Below are 25683 nucleotides of genomic sequence, written 5' to 3'. Positions count from 1 at the left end.
AACACGAGGCGGGTGGAGGTTAAGTAATTGGCTCTGGATTAGCAAGTCACGGAGCCGGATGCAGCTCTGGACAAGACAGCACAAATCCACAAATCCTAAGCTAAGCAGCTGCCTGGAAATCCTTCTGCTTCCTTCAGATCCCCACCACAGAGTTACTGGATGCCCCAAACGCCCTGATCAGGACTAGGGACAGAGAACTGCATAGCACTTCTCTCTCTGCAGAGTTCTGGAGACTTCTCCAGCGAATCAGTTTCATATGCTACAGCCAAATATATCCCACCCTTCTTCTTTTCACTTCCTAACCTTCTGGAATTATCTTAGACACAAGCATTCCTAATAGAAAATTACACGAGGAAGTTTATCAAAGAAGAGAACATTAGATGCATTATTGCCTCTAAAGGCACACTTTATGAAATATTATCCCCATTTTATAGAGGAGAAACCAAAGGCTGGGTAGGTTGAGGAACTAGATCCAAGGCAAGAGCCAACAAAGTTAGAGCTGAGATCGAACCTCAAGACCTCTGCCTGCAGACCTCCTGCAGCACACAACAGAGCTACGACCGTGCTGGACAGTAGTGAGCTCAGGGTACTGAGTGCGCACAACCTATCAGGGCTGGGCGTGGATTATTCTTGGAACAGTAGCAACAGGGTAAGGCATATACTACTATTATACTCACTTTACAGTCAGGAATTCTTACCCCATTCTCAATGAGTGGAGGCTTAGAGAAATGAAGTAATTACACAGTGCCTGTGTCAAACACCCAGGAAGTCAATTGCACGTGCAAATTCTCACATCCTGGGAAGCCTCCACTTTCACACTCCATCCGTCCAGTCCAGCTCACTGCAACCACTAACCCTGCTCTCTGCTTCTTGGATGGACGTGTGTGCCTCTGGCTTCGTCCTAGGGTTCCTGCATGGGTACCGAGTCTCAGCAGTGAGTGGGGACTCTTTCTTAGCTCCAGTTCAGCTGAGGCCCAGTCTCTGGTTGTTGGACTGTGATAAGTCACAGACCGCACAGCCACTATTGCCCGCCCAGCCTTATCTCTGCTTGGTGCATGACGTCAACGAAACCCCGCCTCAAAGCTCCAGGAAGGGAAATTCAACCTCATTCTTGAAGAGGTGGGCACCTTTCTGCTGGCTTTCTCTGCTCCCCCATTTCACTGATTTCTCCCTGTGCTCAGGTGATGCCCAAATGACCCCTCCACTCACTACTCTGTCCACTGTCTCTCCCACTCACCCACACATTCCAGAGGGGTAATCAGCAGGCAGGACTTGGAGGGCAGGCTCCAAGGGCAATACCTGTTAGATGCTTTAAGGATGCCCAACCTCACGCTTACTAAGGAAAATACACTTAAAACGACCATGAGGTGGCATTTCTCGCCCATCAGGTCGGCAAATGTGAAGTCTGACGACACGTGAAGTCGTGAGGAACCAGGAGCTTTAGCACCTTGCTGGTGGAGATGCAGAACAGCACAGCCCCCCGTGGAGAGGGATTTGATAATGTCCAGAAAAATTCGTATGTGTTTGCTCTCTGGCCCAGAAATTCTATTTCCAGAACTCCATTCCAGAGATACACAGGCAAAAATGAGAAAAAATAGAGATATGTACAGGCTCTATGAGGCATCATTACTTATAATGGCAAAAGAATGGAAAGAGGCCAAACGTTCAGCAACAGGGCTCTGACTGAACAAACTCAGGGAACCAACAAGAGACTATTTACGCAGCTGTAACGCAGTAAGATGAACATCTATAGAATATCATGGGGCAGTCCCAGAAAACACTGCTCCGTGAGCAAAGGCGAGGCAGAGAACAGTGGTTACGGTGTGATCCTATTTATCTCAGAAGCTGAGGTGACAGACACCAACAGCCACTGCATTCACTCATATTAACAACCAATGTAAGGGGAAACCAGACACAGAAAAACAGAATTACTCATGGAGACCGGGGAGGGACCGGGTAGAGAGGGGAGGGAGAAAACTATACTTGCTCAGACTATACCCTGGCGTATAGATTTAACTTTAATATTCAGCATCACATTTTACATAATTGAAAGAAAGATGAATTTTGGGTAAATAATTTCTAAAAACTCAAAAGCAGAATGAAATAAATGAATACAATGCTCTATGGGTGATGATAAAATCACACAATGAAGCAACTAGTTAAAGAGATTTTAAAACGCAGTCATCTGACTAACCACCTCTCGTAGGAGATAAGGACAAAAAGAACTAGAAAGAAAAACCACAAATGACTTCCAGCAATCACACTGCTGTTGAAGGCACTGGTGTTAGAATTCGTGCATTCTTGGCTATGTACTAGGGTACTTCAGCGGCTCGTGGGAAACTGAAATTAAACGTTTAGTCTATTTTGGTGAGAAAAAAAAAATCTGTGCACAGGTTTTTCATAATACGCATTCCCATGGACTTTCTGAACCTTTCTTTTCTTACAAAATGGGGAGTTATGGTGGCATGTGGGGAGCTAGGACTTTTAGCAAGAGCAAAAGGAGATATAGACACGGTGGTGAGGAAACTATGTCAGGAAGATAGAAGTCTAACACTTGCAATGCTGCATTTCCTTAAAAAACGTATTTCTTTTTTTTTTTTTTCCGTTGGTTCACCCCCAATGGCCACTGCTGCCAGCGCACCATGCTGATCTGAAGCCAGGAGCCAGGTGCTTCTCCTGGTCTCCCATGCGGGTGCAGGGCCCAAGCACTTGGGCCATCCTCCACTGCCTTCCTGGGCCACAGCAGAGAGATGGACTGGAAGAGGAGCAACCAGGACAGAATCCAGCACCCCAACTGGGACTAGAACCTGGTGTGCCAGCGCCACAGGTGGAGGATTAGCCTATTGAGCTGCGGCGCTGGCCAAAAAAATGTATTTCTTAGCTGTGCTCCTTGAAAAGGCTTAGAAAGGAGGATTAACTCGATCGTAATAATCACCCCCAAGCATTCAGGTTCTAAACATCAGTTTCCAAGGAAGGAGTCACTGGGTCACTAAATCACTAAAGGGATTGAAGAAACTGGTTCTAAGTCAGGGATAGAAAAGGGACAGGCCCCACCGCCTTCAATAAGGCTCACACTATTCAACGGGACAGTCTAGTTATCAAAATGGCAATGTCAAGGGACTCAAAACACATGAAATCTGCTCCAATCCACTGGACTGAAATGGCATTTGAAAACGTTCAACTTTGGGGGCCTGTACTGTGGTACAGCAGGTTAATGCACTGGCCTGCAACGCAGACATCCCAGATGGGTACTGGTTCAAGTCCCGGCTGTTCCACTTCTGATCTAGCTCCTTGCTAATGCAACTGAGAGAGCAGCAGAGGATGGCCAAAGTCCTTGGGCCCCTGCACCCGCATGGGAGACCTGGAAGAAGCTCCTGGCTCCTGGCTTCAGATCAGCTCAGCTCTGGCCATTGCAGCCATTTGGGGAGTAAACCAGCGGATGGAAGACCTCCCTCTCTGTCTCTCCCTCTCTCTGTAACTCTTTCAAATAAATAAAATAAATCTTAAAAAAAAAAGTTCAACTTTGGAAGATGTTCAGATGTCATCCTGCTAATACAAAACTGGCAAACCAAGCAAAATAACTAGGTATTTTAAAGTATTTATGTACTCTATTTCAGAATGACCAAACAGTTGATGAGGACAAGGTTTCTTTAAGTATTCCAGTGTATAAAAGGAGAAGAGATGATGGAATCTTACCACTTTGCAGTTCCTAGGCTGTAATCATCAGTGGCTCCTAACGTCCCCAAGAGAGACAGCCAGACATCATGTGCCTCTGACAGAGACAAAGGGCCCTGCCTATAAAATATTCTGGCCAAAAAATGGAACCCAAATCTGATTACATTTATAGATCTTACTGTCAATTAAAGGGAATATAAGAGAGAAGAGATCATGTGAATCAGACTCCCAGGGAAGCAACCAGCTACGTTCAGCAGGCAGGAGACTTTGCAGAATAAATGTCCTCACTTCTTTAACAACAACAACAACAAAAAAACACAGCAAGATGCGGGAGTTGACAGCTACAGATTTACAAAGACTTGAGACATATCAGCCTATTAGAATGTATGAACCTATTTAGAAGTCTGATTTTTAAAAAATAATGAAAGAACATCTTAGTCAATCATGGAAATTTGATTGCAGGAACTATTTTTCATTTGTAAGACATCAGTGTTGTGGTTATGCCTTAGAGAGTTCTTTTTATCAGTTAGAGATACATGCTCAAATGTTATGGATGAAATGTTATGCCTGAAATTTGCTTCCAAATGATCCCAGAAAAGCAGGGCAGGAGTGGGGTTTCACCAAAACAAAGCTGAGGGATGGATACAGAGGGGCTCAGCATGCTTTTCTCTCTGTGTCGGTACCGGTCTGAAATTCTCTATTCAAAAAGTGGTAGGGCACAAAAAGGCGCACAAGAAATGCACACACACGAGGAAAAGACAGAAAAGGGTCCTGCCTTGAGCAGGGAGAGGAGCTTTAGCACGAGACCGAGGGGGTCTTGTGCCTAACCCGTGCCTGACACACAGCAGGTGCTCACTCCACATCTGTGGAAGGAATGAAACACCAGTGGGAAGGTAAGAAGATTGGGTGTTAGGGACTGAATTGTGCCCTCCCCCACTTGATAGGCTGGTGCTAACCCTCCATGTGACTGCATTTGGAGATGGAAACTTTGAAGAGGTGAATAAGGGTGGAAGCCTGATCCCACAGTGGTGCCCTTGTTAGAAGAGACGGTCAGGGTGCACACGCCCAGAGGAAAAGCCCAGCTGAGAACACACACACACACACACACACACACAGTGGCCATCTGCAGGTGCAGGGGAGAGGCCTCCAGAGAAACCAACCCTGCTGGCACCTTGATCTTGGCCTTGCAGCCTCATGAGCTGCAAGAAAATAGCCTGCAGTGTTGAAGCTGGCCAGCCTGTGGCATTTTGTAATGGCAGCCCAGGTTGACTACGGCACTGGGACTCCCATGCAGGGCTGGCGGCCCCTGACCGAGATGAGCCACCACCACTCCTGATCCCTGATGCTAAGGCTGTGCATAGCAAGGAGGAATCAGGACAAGGGAGAGAATAAAGCCAGAAGCACTACCCGTGGAGCCTTTACCTATCCCTCCTCACAACAACCTATAAGGTGGGGACAGCTCTAAGCCTCATTGCATAGTTGAGCAAAGACGACTGATGTGCAAAGAGGTGAGGTCCCTGGTCCAGGACACAGCAGAGTTAGGACTGAAGCCTGGGTGGTCTGACTCCAGGTCCTGTGGTTCTAACCACTGCAGGTGGGCTCAGGGACACCTTCCCTGACTGCTGCTTCTGCAATGGACGTGACCTGCCTTCCGAGGGCTTGGGTTGTCTGTTGAGAGTGACCTGAAGCAGGGACGGCCCGTTGCTCTCACCCTGGAGTGCCTCAGCCCTGCGGCTGCACGTGTGGCTTCTACTGTCTTCAGCCCACTTCCCCGCTACCCACCCGTGCCCCTCACCACCCGCCATCCTGCAGCACTCTGAAGCAGAACGAATATAGAGTGAATTTGCACTCAGACCTCATCTGGTCAAAAGCCACGGAGCTGAATACACATTCACCGTCGATAAATTATCTCCTTTTTTTCCCGTGTATTTCTTGTAAGCAGATTTTTTTTTTTTTTCAATATAGTCTGAGAGTCTTTGCCTCTCAATAGGGGGCTTAATTACTGTTACATTTGTCTGACCACTGTCATCTTGTTTTATGCTGTTGATCGCTGAGGCTTCCATGGGCCATCTTGTCTTCTTTGAGTTTCGCAAAGGCAGTATGTTTCCTTGTGTTTCAGTTTTCTACCAGGAGGAAAAGCTGCTTCTCACGCCACTCCTGGATGCTTTTATAAACATGTCGGATACCATATTCTCCCTAGCAATGGAATCCATGCAGAACGCAGTGACAGGGCAGGCAAGAGCCTGGGTGTGAATCCTGGCTCCATCCCATCCATACAGGGAGGATCCTGGGCAAGTGGCTTCACCTCTCTAGACCCCAGTGGATGGTAACTTCACCAGTTTCCCAGAGCTGTTGAAGTTTAAGACGAGGTGGCTCTTGAAAAGCCCTTAGCCTGGGGGCAGGGGTTGAGTGAGTATGATTATCTGGTCCTTCGAAGAGTCAAGTGAGCATGGGCGAGAGACAGCCAGGCACTCCCATGCAGCTACCTTCCCTGGAAGGCTTGCCTAGGAAATTTCTGATTTTAAACCTATGGGTGCCCCATGTCCTTGGCACTGCAGGTCAGAGGTCAGTGAACTTATAGTCTGCAGGCCAAAGCTGGCCCAACCTCATCTACGGCTGTCTTGGCATCGGCAGAGTTGAGCAGAGGCCGTAGGATCCGCCAAGCCCAAAACGCGTCCTTTCTGGCCCTTTAAGGGGAAGTTTGCTGACCCCGCTCTAGCTCTGGCAGGTGCTCATCCTTCCTTCTAAATTTAGGAGAAGCCATTTTCTCCCTTGTCCTATTACAGCCTCTCAAATACTAAGTGGCTCTTAGCATATATTAAAAGATTTTCCAGAAGACCATTAGCATCTGCATCTAATTGTCCACAAGGTGGGGATACTTAATCAAAAACAAAACTGGAAAACACTGAAAAGACGAAGTTGCTGATTGCCAAGCAGGGTTCTCCTGAGGCTTGGGCAGAGGAGGAAGAGGCCAAGGAGGGGCAGCTGCCTGGGGTTTCTCCAGCCCACCTGCCCTGAAGTTTTTTTTTTTTGTTTTTTGTTTTTTGTTTTTTTTTTTTTGACAGGCAGAGTGGACAGGGAGAGAGAGACAGAGAGAAAGGTCTTCCTTTGCCGTTGGTTCACCCTCCAATGGCTGCCACGGCTGGCGCGCTGCGGCCGGCGCACCGCGCTGATCCGAAGGCAGGGCCAGGTGCTTCTCCTGGTCTCCCATGGGGTGCAGGGCCCAAGCACTTGGGCCATCCTCCACTGCACTCCCTGGCCACAGCAGAGAGCTGGCCTGGAAGAGGAGCAACTGGGACAGAATCCGGCGCCCCTACCGGGACTAGAACCCCATGCGCTGGCGCCGCTAGGTGGAGGATTAGCCTATTAAGCTGCGGCTCCATCCCCTGAAGTTTTAATACTGGGGTTCAGCTGCCCTTGGTGGTGTCTGGCTCTCCCTCTGCTTCTCTGATAGGCTGCTCCCCAGATCCCTGAAAACCAGGCTGGCACCAAAGACCCATCCCTCTGAGGAAACCAAGTTCAGGGCATCCAACAGGCCGCAGCTTTGTTCTGATGCCCACTGTCCCCAAACCTTCACCATTTCCCCCATCCATAGACACAATAAGACAGACGGTTTGAATTTCAACACAGGGCCTCTGCCTGTGCAATAGTGAGTTGTATGAAGACCCAGTACCAGGGTGGAGTTCTCTCACGGTCCACCCTTGGTCTCCAGGGTCTCCTTGCACCTGCAGAACTGGGCTCTCAGAGTTCCTGATTCAGAGTGTGGGGAATAAACAGCAGAGAAGGATTCCACAGTTACCAACTTCCGAAGCTTCTCCAGCAGGGTCACCTCACTGGGGACAGGGTCCCTGTGAGTTCAGGGACCCTGGGGTTCTGTATTTCTGGCCTGGGACAGCCTATGATCTTGGTGGGGAGATAGGACCAAGTCTCATGGAAACTGGTAAAGAAAAATAGAATAGTGGCAGATAGTGTCTGAGAGAGTGGCCCAATGGACCATGGCGAGTAATGGGAATGAGGAGAAGGGGAGATCAGGTGAGCAAGACACAGCAGGGCGATGTTCAGGCAAGCAGGACCAACACAAGAAGACCAAAGAACTCACAGGAGACTGAAGAGTGCTGGAGAGGATTAGAAGGGAGGGCAAATGCCTACTGCCTGCCCATCCTCCATGCTGGGCTGTGTGTGGGTGCGGCCCATGGTCACTGTCATATGTTGCACCCACAAACAGCTGCACTAAGTGAGCAGGATCAGCTCCACGGTGCTGGTGAGGGGAACCAAGGCTGAGGGAGCTACCTAACCCGGCAGGGAAGGGCTGGGAGTTTCACGTTGTTTCTCCCACTGCAAAGCGTGAGTCCCTTCTACAAGTACTGGCTGCCCTGGGGCGGAGCAGCAGATGGGCCTGTGGGGACCACACTGTGGGGACCTTGGATGTCAGAAAGAAACATCCATTCAAGTCCGGGATGGGGCAGGGGCCTCGAAGGATGGAAACCTCTCGTCCCACAAAGTGGAACCAGTCCTGATGACAAAATGGTGGCCACCATGTTTGAACAGGGCTAACAGCCAATGGTTACTGGGTTCCTGGGTGGCACCTCTGTGCTGGGCACTGCTCCAGGAGCTGCGCAGTGAGGAGGTCACTACAGATGGGGCAAAGGGGACACAGAGGGTCCAAGCTGCCTGCCTGGGTGATGCCGCTGGTAGGTTGCAGAGGGCAGACAGCAGAGTAGGGGCTCTGGAGGGCTTTTACCCACGCATCATTCATTCATTCATTCAGTTATTCATCAAGCAGCATCTGCCATGTCCCAAACAACATGCCACGAGTGGAATGCAAGGCCGCAAAGCTCACCTAACCTCACAGAACCTACACGTCCAAGAGAACACACCCAAGATTCATAGAATTTCCCAAAAGTTGGTGAAGAAAAAAAAATGCATGGAATAAAAAAACCAAGCATGGCTTTCAAAAACATTTTTCACAGATAAACTCATCTCTTCATTCCATGTCCCATGAACTCTTGGAAGCGCCCTCACGTGAGTTTAACTTGATGCCAGGGACGGCTCTTTACCAACATGGTTCATATTTGTCCCTGCTTTTCCTCAGCAGAAAAGAAACAGGTTCAGAGGGAAAGCGATGCGCCAGGCCTGCAGTTACACGAGAGCTTGTGTGGACAGTCTGCTCCATGCAGCGTGTTCTGGGTGGTGTGTCCTCTCCCCCTGCCCTCCTCCATCCACCTGTCGGCTTGGGGTGGTGCTCTAAGGCACACCTCCCTCTGCACTCTCCTGTCCAGCCTCCTGTGGCCAGTGTGCTCAGATTGGGATGTGGGGAGTTGGTATGTGGAGAAGTCTCCTAGGTCTCCTTCCTCCATGTCCGTCACAGGCAGGGAGGGGAAGCTCCCAGAAGGTTCTCTCCTTCCAGGACGTTGTCCCTGCCTCCTCGAGGGCCTGCGGATACTCACTGCTCATCCAAGTCCATACACACTTATTCTGTGCCAGGCCCCTTGCTGGGTGTGCAAATCTGACAGGATTCCTGCCCTCAAGAAGCTCCATCTGGTGGGACAGATGACTGGGCTCTGAAATCGAGTCAAAAGCTGCCCTGTTTGGGGAGGCAGGGGTTTAGGGGCTGCCATAGTGAGCCTAGCACTTGCTGCAAGTGGGGTCCTCCCAAGATTGCAGACGGCAAGGATAGCAAGGCAGCATTTACCAGGGGCACAAAGGCTGGGGGCTGGGAGCCACCCCAGGGAACTGGGGGAGATTAGCGTGTGGAGAAGGGAAGAGTGGTAGACAGCTTGCCAGACTTGAGAACTCACAGCGCTGTCAGAGATCCCTGGGGCAGGAGCTGGAAACGGAGCTCCCTAAGGGCTGTGACAGTGAGAGCGAGCCCAGGCCAAAGAATAGGTGTTTATGATGCCTGACCATTCAGAGTCAGCAATTCTCCAGCTGAATCTCTGGCTGCAACTCAAAGTCCTATGCCAGGCAGTCCTCCAAGACTCCTGTTAGCTCGGCTGAAGGTAAACAGTGGCCCTGGGTCCTGGAAGAAGAGCAAGGATGGGTACAGAAGGTGAGGTGGGTGCTTGGTGTAGCAGTTAAGATGCTGGTTGGGACACCTGTGCCCCACATCGGAGTGCTTGGGTTTGAGTCTTGATTCCACTCTCTAATCCAGCTTCCAACTACTGCTCACCCTGGGAGAGAGCAGGTAATGGCTCAGCACTTAGGTGCCTGTCACCCACGTGGGAGACCTGGACTGAGTTCCATTCTCCTGGCTTTGGTCTGGCCCAGCCCTGGTTGTTGCAGGCATTTCGGGAGTGACCCAGCAGATGAGAGCTCTGTCTGTCTCGCTGGTTTTCAAGGAAGTAATGCATAGATGTGCGAGTAGAAAAAGAATGCAAAAACAAACCAGATTGCTACTGTGAGGGCTGCTTGGTCCCTGTCGCCCTACCCCCCCCCCCCCCAGGCAGCTGCCAGCCCCGGCCCACAGGCCTGGTACCTTCACACCGCAGCACGGCGCTGTTCCAGACCACGCTGCCCTCCTTCAGGACGCAGGTGATGGTCTCCGAGCCCTGCGTCCCTAGGAAGCCTTCGTCACACAGGAAGGAGATGGAGCTGCCCAGCTGGAGACTGTCCCCAAATCGCTTGCCGTTGACCGGGACGCCAGGGTCGGGGCACTCGTTGTGTCGGAAGGCTGTGGAGGTAGGGGTCACAGGCATGATCAGACAGAGCTGGTGTGCAGATGGGCCCCCCCCCCCCAGGAAGTAAATATCATTAGGATGGGGAATGCCACCTCTGTGCCACTTCCTCCAGAACCTGCCATGTGGCAGGGACAGCTAGACGCCCTGGAACCCAGGAGCCCAGGGTCACCACCGACAGGCCACCTCGGGCACAGGGCAGGTGCTGCTTCCACTCATCTCCAGCTTTTCTGAGCACCTAACTCAACTTCTGCCCACTGGACATGTACAGGCGAGGCGGGTGAGCTAGGGGGTTCTCACGTGAGCTCGTTCCCACTGTGTCATGATTCTAGCACGTGCCTCTTACTGCCTCAGTTGACAAATGAGGAAGTGGAGGCTCAGGGTGGTGAAGGGGCAGATCTGGCTCCTCAATGTCAAATCCACTCCATGCTTCCCTAACTTCCGACAGTCACGGGATCGTCCCCGCTGCAGGGGAGCTGGGCTAGGAATCTTGTGACACTAACAGGTACTAAGCACCATAGAGCAGGAGCCCTGGAATTAACCCTGTCTGAAGCCATTGCCTTTATTTCCTTGCCTCTTGTCAGGGCTGCCTCTCACTCTGTAGGCAAACTGATAACGCAGGGAGTGGGGACAGGAAAGAGGCAGAGCGCTGCGGCTTTCATCCGCTCTGCCTCTCCTCCGTCAGTTACACGGCTCTGGGTAGCTTATGTAATCTGGTGGGGGCTCGGTTTCCTGAGCCATCAGACGGGAGATCACACTTCTCTAGCAGGCTGCTTCTGAGACAGGAATAGAATGAAAGTTGGTAGGAAAATGAAAATGGCCAGAGTTTGCTGCAATTAAGTATGAGTTCTCCTCCCCCTTCCCATCCCGGCATGGAAAGACACCCTCTCCTGCTCCAACTACACCAGGCGCGTCCCCAGCCTTCCTCCATCGGCAGTGCCGCAGTGCCTGCACTGGTGTCCCTGGCACCAGGCCCCGTTGGCATTCCTGCCATTTTTAAGGATGCCCCCTTTCTGGGGGAGACAGGCTCCATGGAGGCATGGGCACGTGCCACTAGGAAGGAAACGTGCACACACACATGCTCTGAGACAGGAGCTGGAGGCTGCTGGATCTTGCTTATAAACGTGGCTGCCTTTCCCACTGCAGAGGAGCTGCAGGGGCCGACAGAGAGAGGCTGCGGTGCTCCCACGCTGGGCCGTGGCTGAGTCCCTACATCCCTCCTTCGGAAGTGCAAAGGCTAGGTCAGCCCAGACTTCAGTCTCTCAAGCTTTCTTCATTAGGAACTACAACCATGGAGTTGCCCTGAAATTTAGAGACATAGACTGGTGCCTGGGACCCAGAATCCAAGCATCTGCTATACCAAACCCTATCAGTCACACACACACACACACACACACACACACGTATGCACATACACACATCCCTGCACACATGTACCATATATCCATGCACACATCCATGTACATACATATACATGTATGCATATAGGCCCACATATAGTGCATGCATACACTCAGGCAACACACATGCAGACACATACCAACACACATCCCTAAACACACATACACATACTTATTCAACACATGCACACACATGCCTTCACATACAATCTTGGCAGGAACACATATATGTGTACACACAATCCAGGCATTACACACACATGTAGGCTTACATCCATGCACACATACATGGATGCACACACACATGCATGTGTAAGCCCACATGCAAACCCAGGAATGTCCACATACACACATGCACATATGTATGAATACATACACACAGACACCACACATCCATGCATACACAGGCATGCAAACATGTATGCACACGTGCACAAAGCAGGGGGACAGACCATTTCCAATGTCTGAGAGCAAAAGCTCTATGTCAAAGATTTAAATATGGCCCACTTCTTTTTATTTTTCAAGGCCCCGTTTTCCTGGTGTGTACAAAGGGACAGATCTTGGCTGACAGAGTTTTTGTCACCAGGCTATCAGTGATGATGCCACAGTGCTCAGTGCAGTCCTGCGTGCAGTAGCTGCTCCATAAACAGCACCTCATCTTTGTCCACCTTCTCCACATGGAGGAGCATTAGATTTATTCCCAGGAGCTCCAGCAGAGCCAGGGAATCGCTGGTCCTCGATACAGGTTTCAAGTCAACAGAGGGAAAGCAGTCAGAGCTCACCAGCTATGGGGACAGCTGCTGGGAGATGAGCTCCCCAGTCACAAGGGAGGAGATGAATGCCCCCTGGGGAGACTACCTTCATTCTCAACACTTGTCCTTGGACTCGTGTTTTATGGAATGCACCCAAATTATCTGGGAAGTCTGTACAATGTAGATTCTGGGCCCTCATCCCCTTAGAGACTGACTCAGCAGGCCTGGGATGGGGCCCAGATTCTAAAATATATTTCTAGCTATGCATCCCACTGTCCAATAGTATGAATGCACCGAGAAGCACATAAGACATGTAGTTGTGCTGTAGGAACATTTCCGGCTGGGGGTCTTGGGGGGCAGTTACCATTTCTGCTTTGACCTGTGCCATGTTTCGAGTATTTACAGATTATATGCCTATCGTGTTGACAATTGTGGAGAAATCCTGGAGAGAAACCCGTAGGTCAGTGTGCTGCCTGGGCCTGGGCTGCCTTCTGTTTCCTCCCACGGACTTGGCATGCGTTCCTTTCCTAGAAAACTGGACTTGTTAGAATTCAACTTTCCTGGGAGACTGCCAGTTATCTGTTTCTGCCCCAAGTCCCTCCTTGGGGTCCACACCGACTCCAAACCTGCAGAGTTCTCAGCCCTCACCACGTTGGGGAAGCTTCTCTGGGGTGTCTCTACCCCTGTTCTTCTCACTCTCTGCACGCTGAGAAAGCACAGAGTCACCTGTGGATCCTCCAATTCAAAGGCACTTACTCATCTCCACCACGCGCAAGCCCTGAGCTGGGCAGAGCAGATGGTAAAACAGGGGGTCTCTACCTGCTCCTTCCTAGAACTTTCATGATCCTTTCATGGTCTCATGGGGAGAACACGTATGAGCACAGACATGCTAACAGCCAGAACTGTCCATGTTAGACTGAAAGGTCAGGAAAGACAGAACTGGGCTCTACTTCCTCCAGCCCACAGAGGATGAGGCTGGAAATCCTCTGGAAGAGACACCCCCAGGGAAGGCTGGTTGCTTCCAGTAGCTCTGGTGTCTGGAAGATGGGTGTTGAAGGGATCAAGTCCTTTTCCTGGATGATCCCTTGGAACTGGGGGTCCCAGATGGCCCACCATGTAATACCTAATGTCTACAGCTCAACTGGGCCCAGGGGGATAAGGCTGCTATGCCAAAGGTGGGTGTGGGGCTTGGGGAGACAAGTTATGTCCAAAAGCACCAGAGGGGTGAGCTCTACATATGTGTTCGGGGAAGGGCTTGACTTGGGTCTTGTATTTTGTAAGCTGCCTTCAGAAAAGGATCAGGTATACCCAGCTTGAGCCTTTCTTGACTATTTGTCATTGGTCAAATTCATCAGGTGTACAGCTTCTTAAGACCTGATACTCACTTTTTAAATATCTTTGGGTGCTTGCTATTTCCAGTCTCCAGGCTCCTACCCCTATTCCACCCCCAAAGTAACCATGGGACACAAAAATGAAAATACTCATGGCTGAGTTTCAAGTTGCTTCTAGGGAAGGCCTCAGGACTGAAATGGGAGGTGACCAAGAGGAGTGTGCAGTGGTTTGAAGCCAAGGAGAAACTCTGCTCCAAGCCTCGGTTTCCCAACTGAGTATGGAAGGGGAACTGGGCAAAGCTAAGAGGGAGCAGCCCAGCATGGGGGGAGCACTACCACAGGTCAGCAGGGCTGGGGCAGCCACCAGAGGTCAACAGTGAGGCATCAGGGGTTTGGGCTGGAGCACATGAGGGAGGGGACAGGAAGCTAAGGAGAAAATGGCAGAAGTTTCATTTTGCTTGGGCCCTTGCTGGTTGCAGCTGGGCCTTCGACAAGGGGAAAGAATATGGGGAAAGGGCTAAAGGCTCCTTTTACATTATAAACCACACACATGGAATGAACACTCCAGCTAGAGTAACTCCATAGAAGAAAGCCCCTGCCCCATAGCCAGGACTGTGTGCCTTTTCCTGGTCCTATTGAGAACTCCATGCCTGGGCTCTGCAGCCCAGCAACACCCTCAGAACTGGCCCACCCACTTCCATGGGAGCCTGCTCAGAGCTCAGGGGGAAAACTCACTGGTAAAGGTGATATTGAAACCCCGCTTCCCCGTGGAGTGGTCGGTCTGGAACTCGAGACGGGCCACGTGGCCACTGCTGGTGATGGAGGAGGGGAGCTGGTTTCCTGAGAAGGTGCCCAACACTGGGGCCTCGGCGGTGGCACCATCCTTGATGACCAGGAAGTCAAACTGAGGTTCCACGTCGATGTCGTTGAAGGCCAGGTGGATGCGGCTCTCGGGCCTGGCCAGGATGAGCCAGACACAGTGGAGGTGGTTGCCATAGTCGTCCGGGTAGTTGGGAGACAGCACGATCCCAGAGGGGCTGGTGAAGTTGAAGAAGCAGGAAACTGCAAGAGAAGAGCAGTGGAGGTCAGCAGGTGTCCCCAACGCTGTGCCCAGGGCCACCGAGGACTGGCACAGGCAGCATTTGCTTACTCTAAAGAGTATCGGAGAGGAAGGGTGGCACCAGGGTTGGGCTGGACTGGCTGGGCTCTGGGCTTTAGGCTGGAGCCATGCTGGGTTCCATGCTGGCCACAGCACTGGAAGGATCCCTTTGGCAAAGGGTAGGCATGGCGGAGTCGGCTGTCTCTTGGCCCCTCTCCCCCTTTCAGCAAGCTCACCCCAGCTGGGGTCTGCATGCTTCTGGTCCTGTGTGTCTGGGAAAACCTGTCCCTCAAGCTCAAGTGTAGACCGCCAGGCCCGGATCCCTCTCAGTTTGGTTGGCAGTAGTTGGAAAGGACATTGCTCAGTGACACAGAGGGTGGACCCCCCACCAGGTGGTAACAAGGGCAGAATAGTCCAAATTCATTTCTCTCCTTCTAATGTTTTTGACTGGGAAATGAAAGGTTAGCCTTGGGAACTCTGAAAACCCCAAGTGACAGCACTCATCTCAGAAGGTGCCAGGTGAGCAACCTTGTTCAGAGATCCAAGCCGTGGAAGAATGGGGACAGGGAGGTGATGGTGCCTTGCCTACTTCCTGTTACCTCTCCCCCACTTGACCCTAATGGCCCACTCCTCTGAAAAGGCCTTGTTTTAAACCCTTTTCATGCCAATTAACAGAATATCCCTGGAACAAGGATGAGGCAAGGAAAGCGCTCTAAATGGGAAAACGAACACACACTAAGCAACATTACGAAAGAAAATAATAGAATGAAAAAGATGGCAACAATTATGACACTGGGGAAATACTGAATTAAAACTCTTAAAATTACATAAGATCATCACCAAGGCAAGCCAAGCATATCCTCAGAGGATCCATAAGAGAGAAAACAGAATGAATAAGAAAGGATCATTCATTTCCCTAGGGAAAAAATGAAGACAGAAAGCTAAAACCCAGTATCGTCAAGTCTTCGTGGAAACTCACACACGCATGCCTTGAGTGCGAGTTGCAGATGGAGTAAAGGAAGGGAGTCTACGAACTCTCATGAAGAGTCACTGGACTCTGTGAGTAGTAGGATTCAGCAATCTCTGGGAATTAATTCAAAAGAAAAAGTGCCACATGGACAAAGATGTTCATAGTGACATGATTTTATTACAGAAAAGAAATGCGAGCAACCTCTATGTCAGCCCAATAATGTGAGCTAAATTATAGCTTTTAATGTGATGCAGTTCGAACGCAGTCATTAAAGTGATAAATATGACCCCGTCGAAAGAGTGTTAAACATCATTTTAAGTAAAACAGTGGATCATAAAATTATATGTGTACTTTTGATTATAGCTATTAAATGCTTGTTTATATATGGACAAATACTACACATGAGCCCCCAAACAAAAACTGCTTTAGGGTAGTAGGTATCTGGGTGATTGCAAAAAACACTATAGGTTCATTCTAAATATTAAAAAAATACAAAAGCATGAAGAAGTCTGAAAATAAATTAATAATAAACATTTAAATCCCTTTGTAATATTCCACTTGGTGTTTGGTATTAATAATATTGGTACTTCAGTGAGTATATTTGACTTACTATAATGAAGCTCAGATGGAAAATAATAAAATCATATTTGTCAAAGAAAAGCACGCAGAAAACAAAGGCCTTGGTTATGGCTCATGGTGAGCTTTGTGCTGATTCTCGCCACCCCACCCATCTTCTGTTTTCTGCACAAGGTGTTTCCTTTCCAATTTGAGCCTGAAAGTCCTCCCATTAAACCCAGCAAAGTAAGCTTGGGCCCTAAGCCACACTCAGGCTCATCCCTGTAATTGTTAAGTATGGCAGGAATTTGAACAAAGGGGAGAGAAGACGATGACAAAGCTTTTAGGCAATGCAAGATACAGTTAATAGCAATGATCATTACATATTATTGAAGATTTAGGAAGTGTAGGCATCATTCTAAGTACTTTCATCAATTACTCAATTTGACTGTCATCATAACACTGCAACGTAGGTTCTGTTATTAACCCCACTTAAAGCTGAAGCACAGAGAAGCTAAGTTACTTGCCAAAGTCACATGGGCAGAAAAATGGGAGCATTGGATTCAGTGCATGCAAGCTGATACCAGGGAGTAAGCTCTTAGCCACCTCCTCTACAGCGTCCACCACTATCAACAGTGCTGCCCAATGCCCCTGAGGGCGTTCCTCCAGTCTGTTGGGAGACCCGCCTGTCAATCCCAAGCCTTCTCTCAGTATTGAACTGGGAGGCCCACCACATATTCATTCTGTGGTAGTTCAGATGAGAGCATAATACAAATGATAACCCCAAGCCAACGACCTTGAAGACAGAAGGGGGCAAGTCATGTGGCCTGCCAAACAAGACCAAGGCAGCACAAAGACAGGAAAGGCCCTGTGCTTTCAGAGGGAAGACGATCGGGGCACGGCAACCATGGACAAATGCATCTGCAGCAGAGAGAAGTGAGTCAACAACACCTGAGTTCCCATCCCCGACCCCATCATACTGCCCCTTACAGGGAGCACGTTTGGGAATTGGAGCAGCTAGACAGGGTGGCTCGCTTATCATTTCCCATCATAATCTTGTTCACCTGCTTACTTGATCATGGCCTGGCCTTCCCTCTCCCTGACACACACACACACAGGTATTTCAGTCTTGTGTGCTTGATTCTGTTGAATCCCTAACAGCTCCCATGATGCCTGGCACACTGTAGGCACTCAATCAATATCTGGTCACTGAAGCAATGAATGTTTAAGAATTGATATTACTTGAAAATATGATGCCATGAACAAGTGGGTCTCACAACCCATCCCACATCAAGCCTCAACCAATGGAACTCACCCAAGTCTATAAACATAGGTGCCAATGTGCATCCATTCTGTAAATGAGGGAAAAATATTGTTGTGGGACCCTTAACACATGTGTCTTAGACACAGCAGAGATGTGCCCTTAAACAATTTGCAGTAGACAAGAGTGTCCCCCAGTCAAGTTGTTAAACCAAAGAGACAACAGAAAATTGCTCGCAAATAGCAAAGACCTGAAAATAATATTCAGACAATGTTCATAAAACACTACTTGAAGATTTTTCTTTCCAGCCAAGAGATAAACCAAAATGAAGAATTAAAGTACGGGAAAGTTGTGGTTTATAAAAAAACAAAGATTTGCAATGAGTAAATAAATAAATATAGCAATTAATCTAAATAATTACTATAAACAGAGTTAGGAAATTAAATGCAAGTATAACAAATATTCTTTGGAAGAGAACATGTAAGATATCACTCCCATCCAAACCCCAGGGTAAAATATTCTAGATTATGCTGATATAAAGAGTAAAGTTGGAGCAAGGAGATATGCTAATTTCCTCATCTTGCAAGAAATTCTGTTTTATAGTTTCTGTGGTTAATTAGAGAAATATAGGTTAGTGCATGTTTTTAAAGATGTTAAGTGTAATTAGTAATAGAATATGAAATAGCTTATCTTCAAAATTACCAAAGGGAAAAAAGTAAAGCAGTCAATTTAGGGAGAAAATTGAATTCAAAGGGAAAAAATCAAAGAGGCATAAAGAGGGGAACTGTAAAGTGCTGAAAGAAAAAAGACAGAATGTCATCGTGAGAACCAGTGCACACAGGTTAATCTAAAACACAGCCCTCTCTATGAGACAACACACGGAGTTCAAGCAAAGTCGCTCTGAAAAGTCAAAAGGAAGGAATGGACCAGCACAGCTCAGGCTCCACACTGGAAGACCATAAAATACACCAATACCAGGGTTACAATGGTTCCTAGTTAACTGGTGGAGTGGACCCAGGGCTTCAAAGATTTTAAAACTCCCCAGGTGACCCTAAACTGTAGTTAGGGTTTGAGAATAAGTGGCAGAAGCAAAGGTGAGTGACATTAAAAAAGTGTTTTAACATTAACAGTAGACTCTTGGATGATCCTAGTCTTCTGGACAGCTGCCCAGAGATATATCCTCTCGCATCTGGATGCAAGATGGGCTGACAAATGGACACTACTAGAACAAGACAGGAGCTCTGCAAAGCTGGCTTCTATCTCAAGACATAGCTCAGACCCGTTACAACAGGGGCAGGTAAAGGAAGTCATGCTTTGTCCTCCAAAGGACAAAGCTTTCTGTCCCAGGAAGATTGCGTATGCATGTCACACTGCAGTGTGTCTAACAGGGAATAGGAAGAGCTGTTTCTCGATGTCGCAAGTGAGGAGCACAAAGAGAGCTGGAACTGGATCTCATCACCATCCATCATCCAGGCTTGAAGAGGGAGAACAGGTGCCTTCCCCTTCCAGAAATAGTTACAGGCTGTGCTCGTGGATCTTGACCTTGGGGAAAGTGCTGAGTCAGAGAGCTCGCGCACAACTCAGGCTCAGACTTCTGAAAGCTCATTACCAGCTGGATGCATAATTGCTGTGCATAATACCAGATTATTATTTAATATGATCTTGAGTAGAAAATAATAGGGGTTTGTTGAAAAACCCTCTTTTACTATGTTTTTCTTCAGGTGTTGTCACTGTTAGCTTCAGTGCTTTCAAAATGATAACTCGATTGCTTGAGAGTATTCATTAATTCTGACAAAGACCTGAAACAAAATCCAAAAGATGATACTTAAAACATGAATGATGGGAACATTTCAAAATGAATATATGACAGTTTTGCTACGTTATACCAAGGCACTAAAACAGACAAAATATATTAAACTGGAGTTAAAAAGTAATTAAAGACATAAGATTGGAAAAATATTTTGAGAGTGTATGTGTTAGATGAAATTTTGTAGCCTTTCAACAAGAACCACAAACTTCTTAACAAGTGGCCGCAGAATATCATAAAAATTGACCTCACAGTAGGCTACACAGAAATCTCCATAAATTCTGCCACAAAGCAAAAACTAGTGGTTCACATTTTCTGTTCACAGTACAAATAATTAGAATTCAGTAACAAGAGAATAGAGAACAATTTATACTCATTGAAAATTCATAAAACCCTCTCCTAAAATTAGTTCTTGATTTCAAAGAGGAAACAACTGCTGTCAATGTAGACTGTTTATAAGGATGGTAAGCCAAGGCTGCAGCAAGGAGAAAATTCATAGCCTTATTCATTGTTAAATAATTAAAGAAAAAAATAAGTGCAATGAGTGCTAAAACTCAAAAAGTGACAAAGAGAAAGACTAAACTGGATCAGGAAGCTAAGGGAAAATAACTTTAGGAAAGATCAAAGTAGAAAAAACAACTGGCTTCTGAAGAGACCAATAAAAGAGAAAGTGCTGAGTGGTGTACTCAAAAAATAAAGACAGGGTGCCAGCGCAATGGCACAGTAGATTAAGCATCTGTGGCACTGGCAGCCCATACGGGCACTGATTCAAGTCCCAGCTGCTTGACTTCTGATCCAGCTCCCTGCTGATGGCCTGGAAAAGCAGCAGAAGATGGCCCAAGTGTTTGGACCCCTGTACCCACGTGGGAGATCTGGAAGAAGCTCCTGGCTGCTTTGGATAAGACCTGCTCCAGCCATTGTGGCCATTTAGGGAGTGGGTGGAAGACCTTTCTCTCTGTCTCTCCCTCTCTGTCTGTAACTTTGCCTCTCAAGTAAATAAAAAAATCTTAAAAAAAAAAAAAAAAAGAGAGAGAGATAGCCATAGAAATGAGAAGTTATAATAAAGTTGATAATCCAATTACAAAACCATAGCAAATATAGCATACTAATAAAATTGGAATCCTAACCAAATGGAGAATATCCCAGGCAAATGTGAATTACCTAAACTTAATGTGAAAGGGAAAACCAGAGGAAAATGGAAAATACTTAGGGGATAAGTGGTTTCATGACCCGTGCTTTAAAATCTTAAGCAAACTTGTGACAGCCAAGCAATTTAAATTAGTCATGATGCAAGCACTCCTATAATGACAGTATATACGACGCACATTCTCATATCTACCTGCCCGCACAAGACACACCTACACTACACACAGCAGTCTTATACACAAAGTGCTAGCAAGCCAAAGCCAGGTCTGAGATAATAACCAAACAAGGCCTCTTTAACAAAAACAACAAAACTTTGGAGGCAGAAAAAAAAAGTAAAATTTAAAGTGGAGAAATAAACTACATTGTTGGATGAAAAGAGTTCATATTGAGGAGATCACAATTATTCTCAAATCACTGTATAATTTTAACACAATTCCAGGCAAGATCTATGCCAATTTTGTTCTGGAGCCTAAAACAGCTTTTAAGATGCAGCTGTTGAAAACAGCCCAGCTCTTTCATGTGATAGATGAGCATATACGAAGTGCTAGTTGGCTCTCCAAGAGGGCCATGTGACTTAACTCATCAGTCCTCAGAGCGACCCTCTGATGTGGGCTCCAGTAGCTGGCCTGTGGCCATAGAGCCTGTAAGTGATGGGGCTGAGAAAATGGACCCAGGCAGGCTGTTTTTTTTTTTTTTTTTTTTTTTTTTTTTAAGATTTATTTATTTATTTGAAAGCAGAGTTACAGAGAGAAAGAGATCTTCCATCTGCTGGTTCACTTCCTAAGTTCTCAGAAGTAGCTGCAACAGCCAGGGCTGGGCTAGACCAAGGTCAGGATCCATGAGTTTGTTTTTTTTTTTTTTTTACAGATAGGGAGAGAGAGAGAGACAGAGACAGAGAGAAAGGTCTTCCTTCCATTGGTTCACCCCACAAATGGCTGCTACAATCTGAAGCCAGTAGCCAGGTGCTTCCTTCTGGTCTTCCTGCAGGGCCCAAGCACTTGGGGCATCCTCCACTGCCTCCCTGGGCCACAACAGAGAGCTGATCTGGAAGAGGAGCAATCGGGTCTAGAACCCAGTGCCCATATGGGATGCCAGTGCCGCCAGCAGAGGATTAACCAAGTGAACCACAGTGCCGGCCCTGGATACACGAGTTTTATCCAGGTCTCCCGCATGGCTGCAGGGGCTAAGCATTTGAGCCATCTTCCACTGCTTTCCCAGGCACATTAGCAGGGAGCTGGTTCGGAAGTGGAGCAGCTGGAACAGGAACCTGGTGCCCATACCGGATGCCAGCATAGCAGGCAGGAACTTTACCCACTACACCATAATGCTGGCCCCCAGTCAGGCTGGTTCCAACACCTACTTCCCCTCAGTGGAGGAAGGACTTGCTAATTTAGATATCAAATATCAAAACATAATAATGTATACTGTATTAGCTTCAAATGAGACATCAATGAAACTGAAAAAGAAAGTCAAGAACAGATGTAGGAAGATAACAACCAATGCAGTATATGATAAAGGGTTTTTTTTTTTCAAATTAGTATGGAAAGAGCTAATTCATCAAGACATAATGCTAGCCCCAGTGAATAATGAGTCATTGAAAAAATTAGATCTACACTCCACTCCATGCACCACAAAAGTACAAGAAGAAAAATGTACGGAATATCTGTATAATCCCAGAGGTGTAGAAGGGATATCTACCTTAGAAATCATAAGGAAAATGATATTTTAAACCAAAGCAATAGAAAACTTCAGGATTTTAAATGTCACCATAAATAAAAACTAAACAGTGAGGAACAAATGGAGAAAAAAATTTCCAAGTTCCTAGAGTTAAGTTTTCACTATACTTAACATACGTAGAATTGTCATTCAGTACAAGTTATTCAGTATAAGCACTCAAAATGGAAACACTGGCCGAGGAAATTAAGAGGTAACAAGCAAAGGAATAAAGTTGATTGATATGGAGGCCGGCGCCGCGGCTCACTAGGCTAATCCTCCGCCTAGCGGCGCCGGCACACCGGGTTCTAGTCCCGGTCGGGGCGCCGGATTCTGTCCCGGTTGCCCCTCTTCCAGGCCAGCCCTCTGCTGTGGCCAGGGAGTGCAGTGGAGGATGGCCCAGGTGCTTGGGCCCTGCACCCCATGGGAGACCAGGAAAAGCACCTGGCTCCTGGCTCCTGCCATCGGATCAGCGCGGTGCGCCGGCCGCGGCGGCCATTGGAGGGTGAACCAACGGCAAAGGAAGACCTTTCTCTCTGTCTCTCTCTCTCACTGTCCACTCTGCCTGTCAAAAAAAAAAAAAAAAAAAAAAAAAAGTTGATTGATATGGAAAAAATGTACACCACCGGGGCAGGAGTCAGATGCAGTAGTTAAGACATGGCTTGGGGCTGGCGCCGCGGCTCACTAGGCTAATCCTCTGCCTTGTGGCACCAGCACACCAGGTTCTAGTCCCAGCCGGGGCGCTGGATTCTGTCCCGGTTTCCCCTCTTCCAGGCCAGCTCTCTGCTGTGGCCCGGGAGTGCAGTGGAGGATGGCCCAAGTGCTTGGGCCCTGCACCCCATGGGAGACCAGGAGAAGTACCTGGCTCCTGCCATCGGATCAGCGCGGTGCGCCAGCCGCAGCACACCGGCTGCGGCGGCCATTGGAGGGTGAACCAACGGCAAAGGAAGACCTTTCTCTCTGTCTCTCTCTCTCACTGTCTACTCTGCCTGTCAAAAAAAAAAAGACACGGCTTGGGATGCCCGCTCGCCATGTCAGTGCCTGGATTCAAGTTCTAGCTCTGCTACTGACTTTGGCCTCCTTCTCTCGTGTCCCCGTGGAGGCAGCCAGTGATGGCTCAAGTAGCTGGGTCTCTGCCACTCACACGGGAGACCTGGATTGAGTTCCAGGCTCCTGGCTTTGGTTGGGCCTAACTCTGGCATTGTGGGCATTTGGATGGAACATCTCCCTCTCTCTGTGTCTCTGTTTTTCAAATAAAATAAATATAAGAGGTTTTTTTTTTTTTTTAAGAAGTCCACCATTATTAGAAAACAAAGCCTTAAAACAACTGAGCTTTTGAATTGGTAAAGAAAAAAAATTAACATGAAACTTTCTGAGAAAAAAGAGAGAGGCTGGCAGGGCAGCCAGAGAGCAGTTGGGAAGCAGGTGTGGAAGGCGGAGCAGGTGCCACACAGGTGCGGGAAGGAGTCCCCAGGGGAGGAAGGCTGCTGCGCTTCATGCGTCATCTGGGCTGGAAAAGCCTCTACTGGGTGTCAGCCCCAAGAGGCTCACGGATGACCTCGGTGACAGCACCTGCGGAGGTGTGGAAGACTTGGAAATCAGAGTGGAGCAGGCAACAGGTAACTGAGAGGTGGGGATGGACATGGCCAGGACAGGCACCTGTCTAAGACGTCTGGATGAGAAGTGGGGGGAGGGGGGTGCCCAAGAATCTGCAAGGAGAAGCAGGTGTGAAGAGAGGTGTTTCAGTTTTTATAAGGGAACTGAGAAGATGTAAATGCTGCTGGGAAGGAGCTGGCAAGAGGAGGAAGATGAATCCCATGAGCAGAGGTCCTGAGCAAGCGACAAGCAAGGGAAACTGACAGCAAAATGAATGACTCAGTGGACTGCAGCCCACTGATGACCAATGGATACGGCTGGTACTGAGCCAGATACTAAAAAACAAAACAGGGGCCAGAGTCTTGGTGTAATGGGTCAGGCCGCCGCCTGCAGTGCCGGCAGCCCATGTGCATGCCAGTTAGCGTCCCGGCTGCTCCACTTCTCATTCAGCGTCCTTCTAATGTACGTGGCTAAGCAGCAGAGGATGGCCCAACTCCTTGGGCCCCTGCACCCATGTGGGAGACCCAGATGAAACTCCTGGCTCCTGGCATTGGCCTGGCTCAGCCCTGGCTGTTGTGGCCATCTGGGGCGTGAACCAGCGGATGGAAGATCTCTTTCCCTCTCTCTCTGTAGCTCCACTGTTCAAATAAAATAAATCTTTAAAAACAAAGCGCACAGAAAACAAATGGAACACAGCTGAGTCTGTGACTGCTGCTAAAGTTACGTATTGTTTGCGAAAGGTGTATTTCAATTCTCTGCAAGTGTGTGCTGAGCTGCAACGTAAACATGCACGTCTCACCGTGATCTTAACCGTGTTCCAAGGTCCCTGATTTCAAGCCTGAATGGGGATATGTTAAGTCTGCTTCTTGCTGTATGATCCGCAGGGGGATTAGCTTTTGATGGGAGAAAGAACTGAGCATCTCTTACAAAAGCAGAGAGGACAGGTGAAGGGTGAGGCTGGATATGGATCTGCAGGCCTGCCGTCCTCAGTGCTTGGAGGTGAGGGTGTTGCCTGTGAAGTGAGGGGGCAAGGTCATTCTCCAGGTCAAGGTCAAGAGGAGAGGCTGTGGATGACTACTGGGGTGGAGACTACTTGGGGTGGTTTCCAGCCTCTGCAGGCTTTCCTGAGACTGGAGCAGTAAACAGGTAGCTCTGTGGATGACAGCCACAGCTGAGCTGCAGGCAGAGGCTTTACAAAGCCATCCTCACAGCTCTTTCTGCTCTGAAGGTCCGTGCATGTTAACTTGTAGCTCAGTTACTTGAGTGTCACTTTTGGCACTGGGTCTTGGTAGAAGTTAGCATTTCAGTTCCTCGGTCCTGCAGAAGCTCCACCAGGCTCTCAAGGTCACAGGCATCAGGGGTGGAACTGGTCACCTGGTGGGGCTCATCCTTAGCACAAACAGGATTAACTCTAGTCTCCGTTCTCTCTGGAATACTGAGGGCGTCTTCCAGAGATGCAGGTGCATTCCAAAATGAGCATCAAGGTTAGGGGACAACAGGATTTGTACTTTTTAAGCTCCTAGTATGATCTCTTCAATGCACATTTGATAAAATCTGACCCCAAGCCATGCACTGTGCTCGAGCCTTTGTTTGCTTTTTTTCTGTCCAATCCCCAACTCTTGGGCAGACAGAATTTGGGCACTGGTGTCCGGAGACAAATGAGCAGGGCATTCAACAGAGCTGACGCCTCCCTCCTTCCTGAAA

General features: G+C 48.4%; 1 protein-coding gene across 10 annotated transcripts in view; it reads right to left on the bottom strand.

Moving 5' to 3' along the window:
* Positions 1–25683, bottom strand: part of CSMD2 (CUB and Sushi multiple domains 2) — a 618865-nt gene that overhangs the window by 211622 nt on the left and 381560 nt on the right. For all 10 annotated transcript variants that reach the window (XM_051832045.2, XM_051832046.2, XM_051832047.2 and 7 more), the window contains 2 exons: positions 14568–14894; positions 10151–10345 (listed from right to left, as the gene is read on the bottom strand). In XM_051832045.2, the coding sequence (XP_051688005.2) occupies positions 10151–10345; positions 14568–14894 (522 nt within the window). The remainder of the gene's footprint in view (positions 1–10150; positions 10346–14567; positions 14895–25683) is intronic.

Source organism: Oryctolagus cuniculus, chromosome 7 (assembly GCF_964237555.1).
Source record: "Oryctolagus cuniculus chromosome 7, mOryCun1.1, whole genome shotgun sequence".
Classification (NCBI taxonomy): Eukaryota; Metazoa; Chordata; class Mammalia; order Lagomorpha; family Leporidae; genus Oryctolagus; species Oryctolagus cuniculus.
Note: the sequence above shows the minus strand (reverse complement) of the source record. Positions and strands in the feature narration are given on the sequence as shown.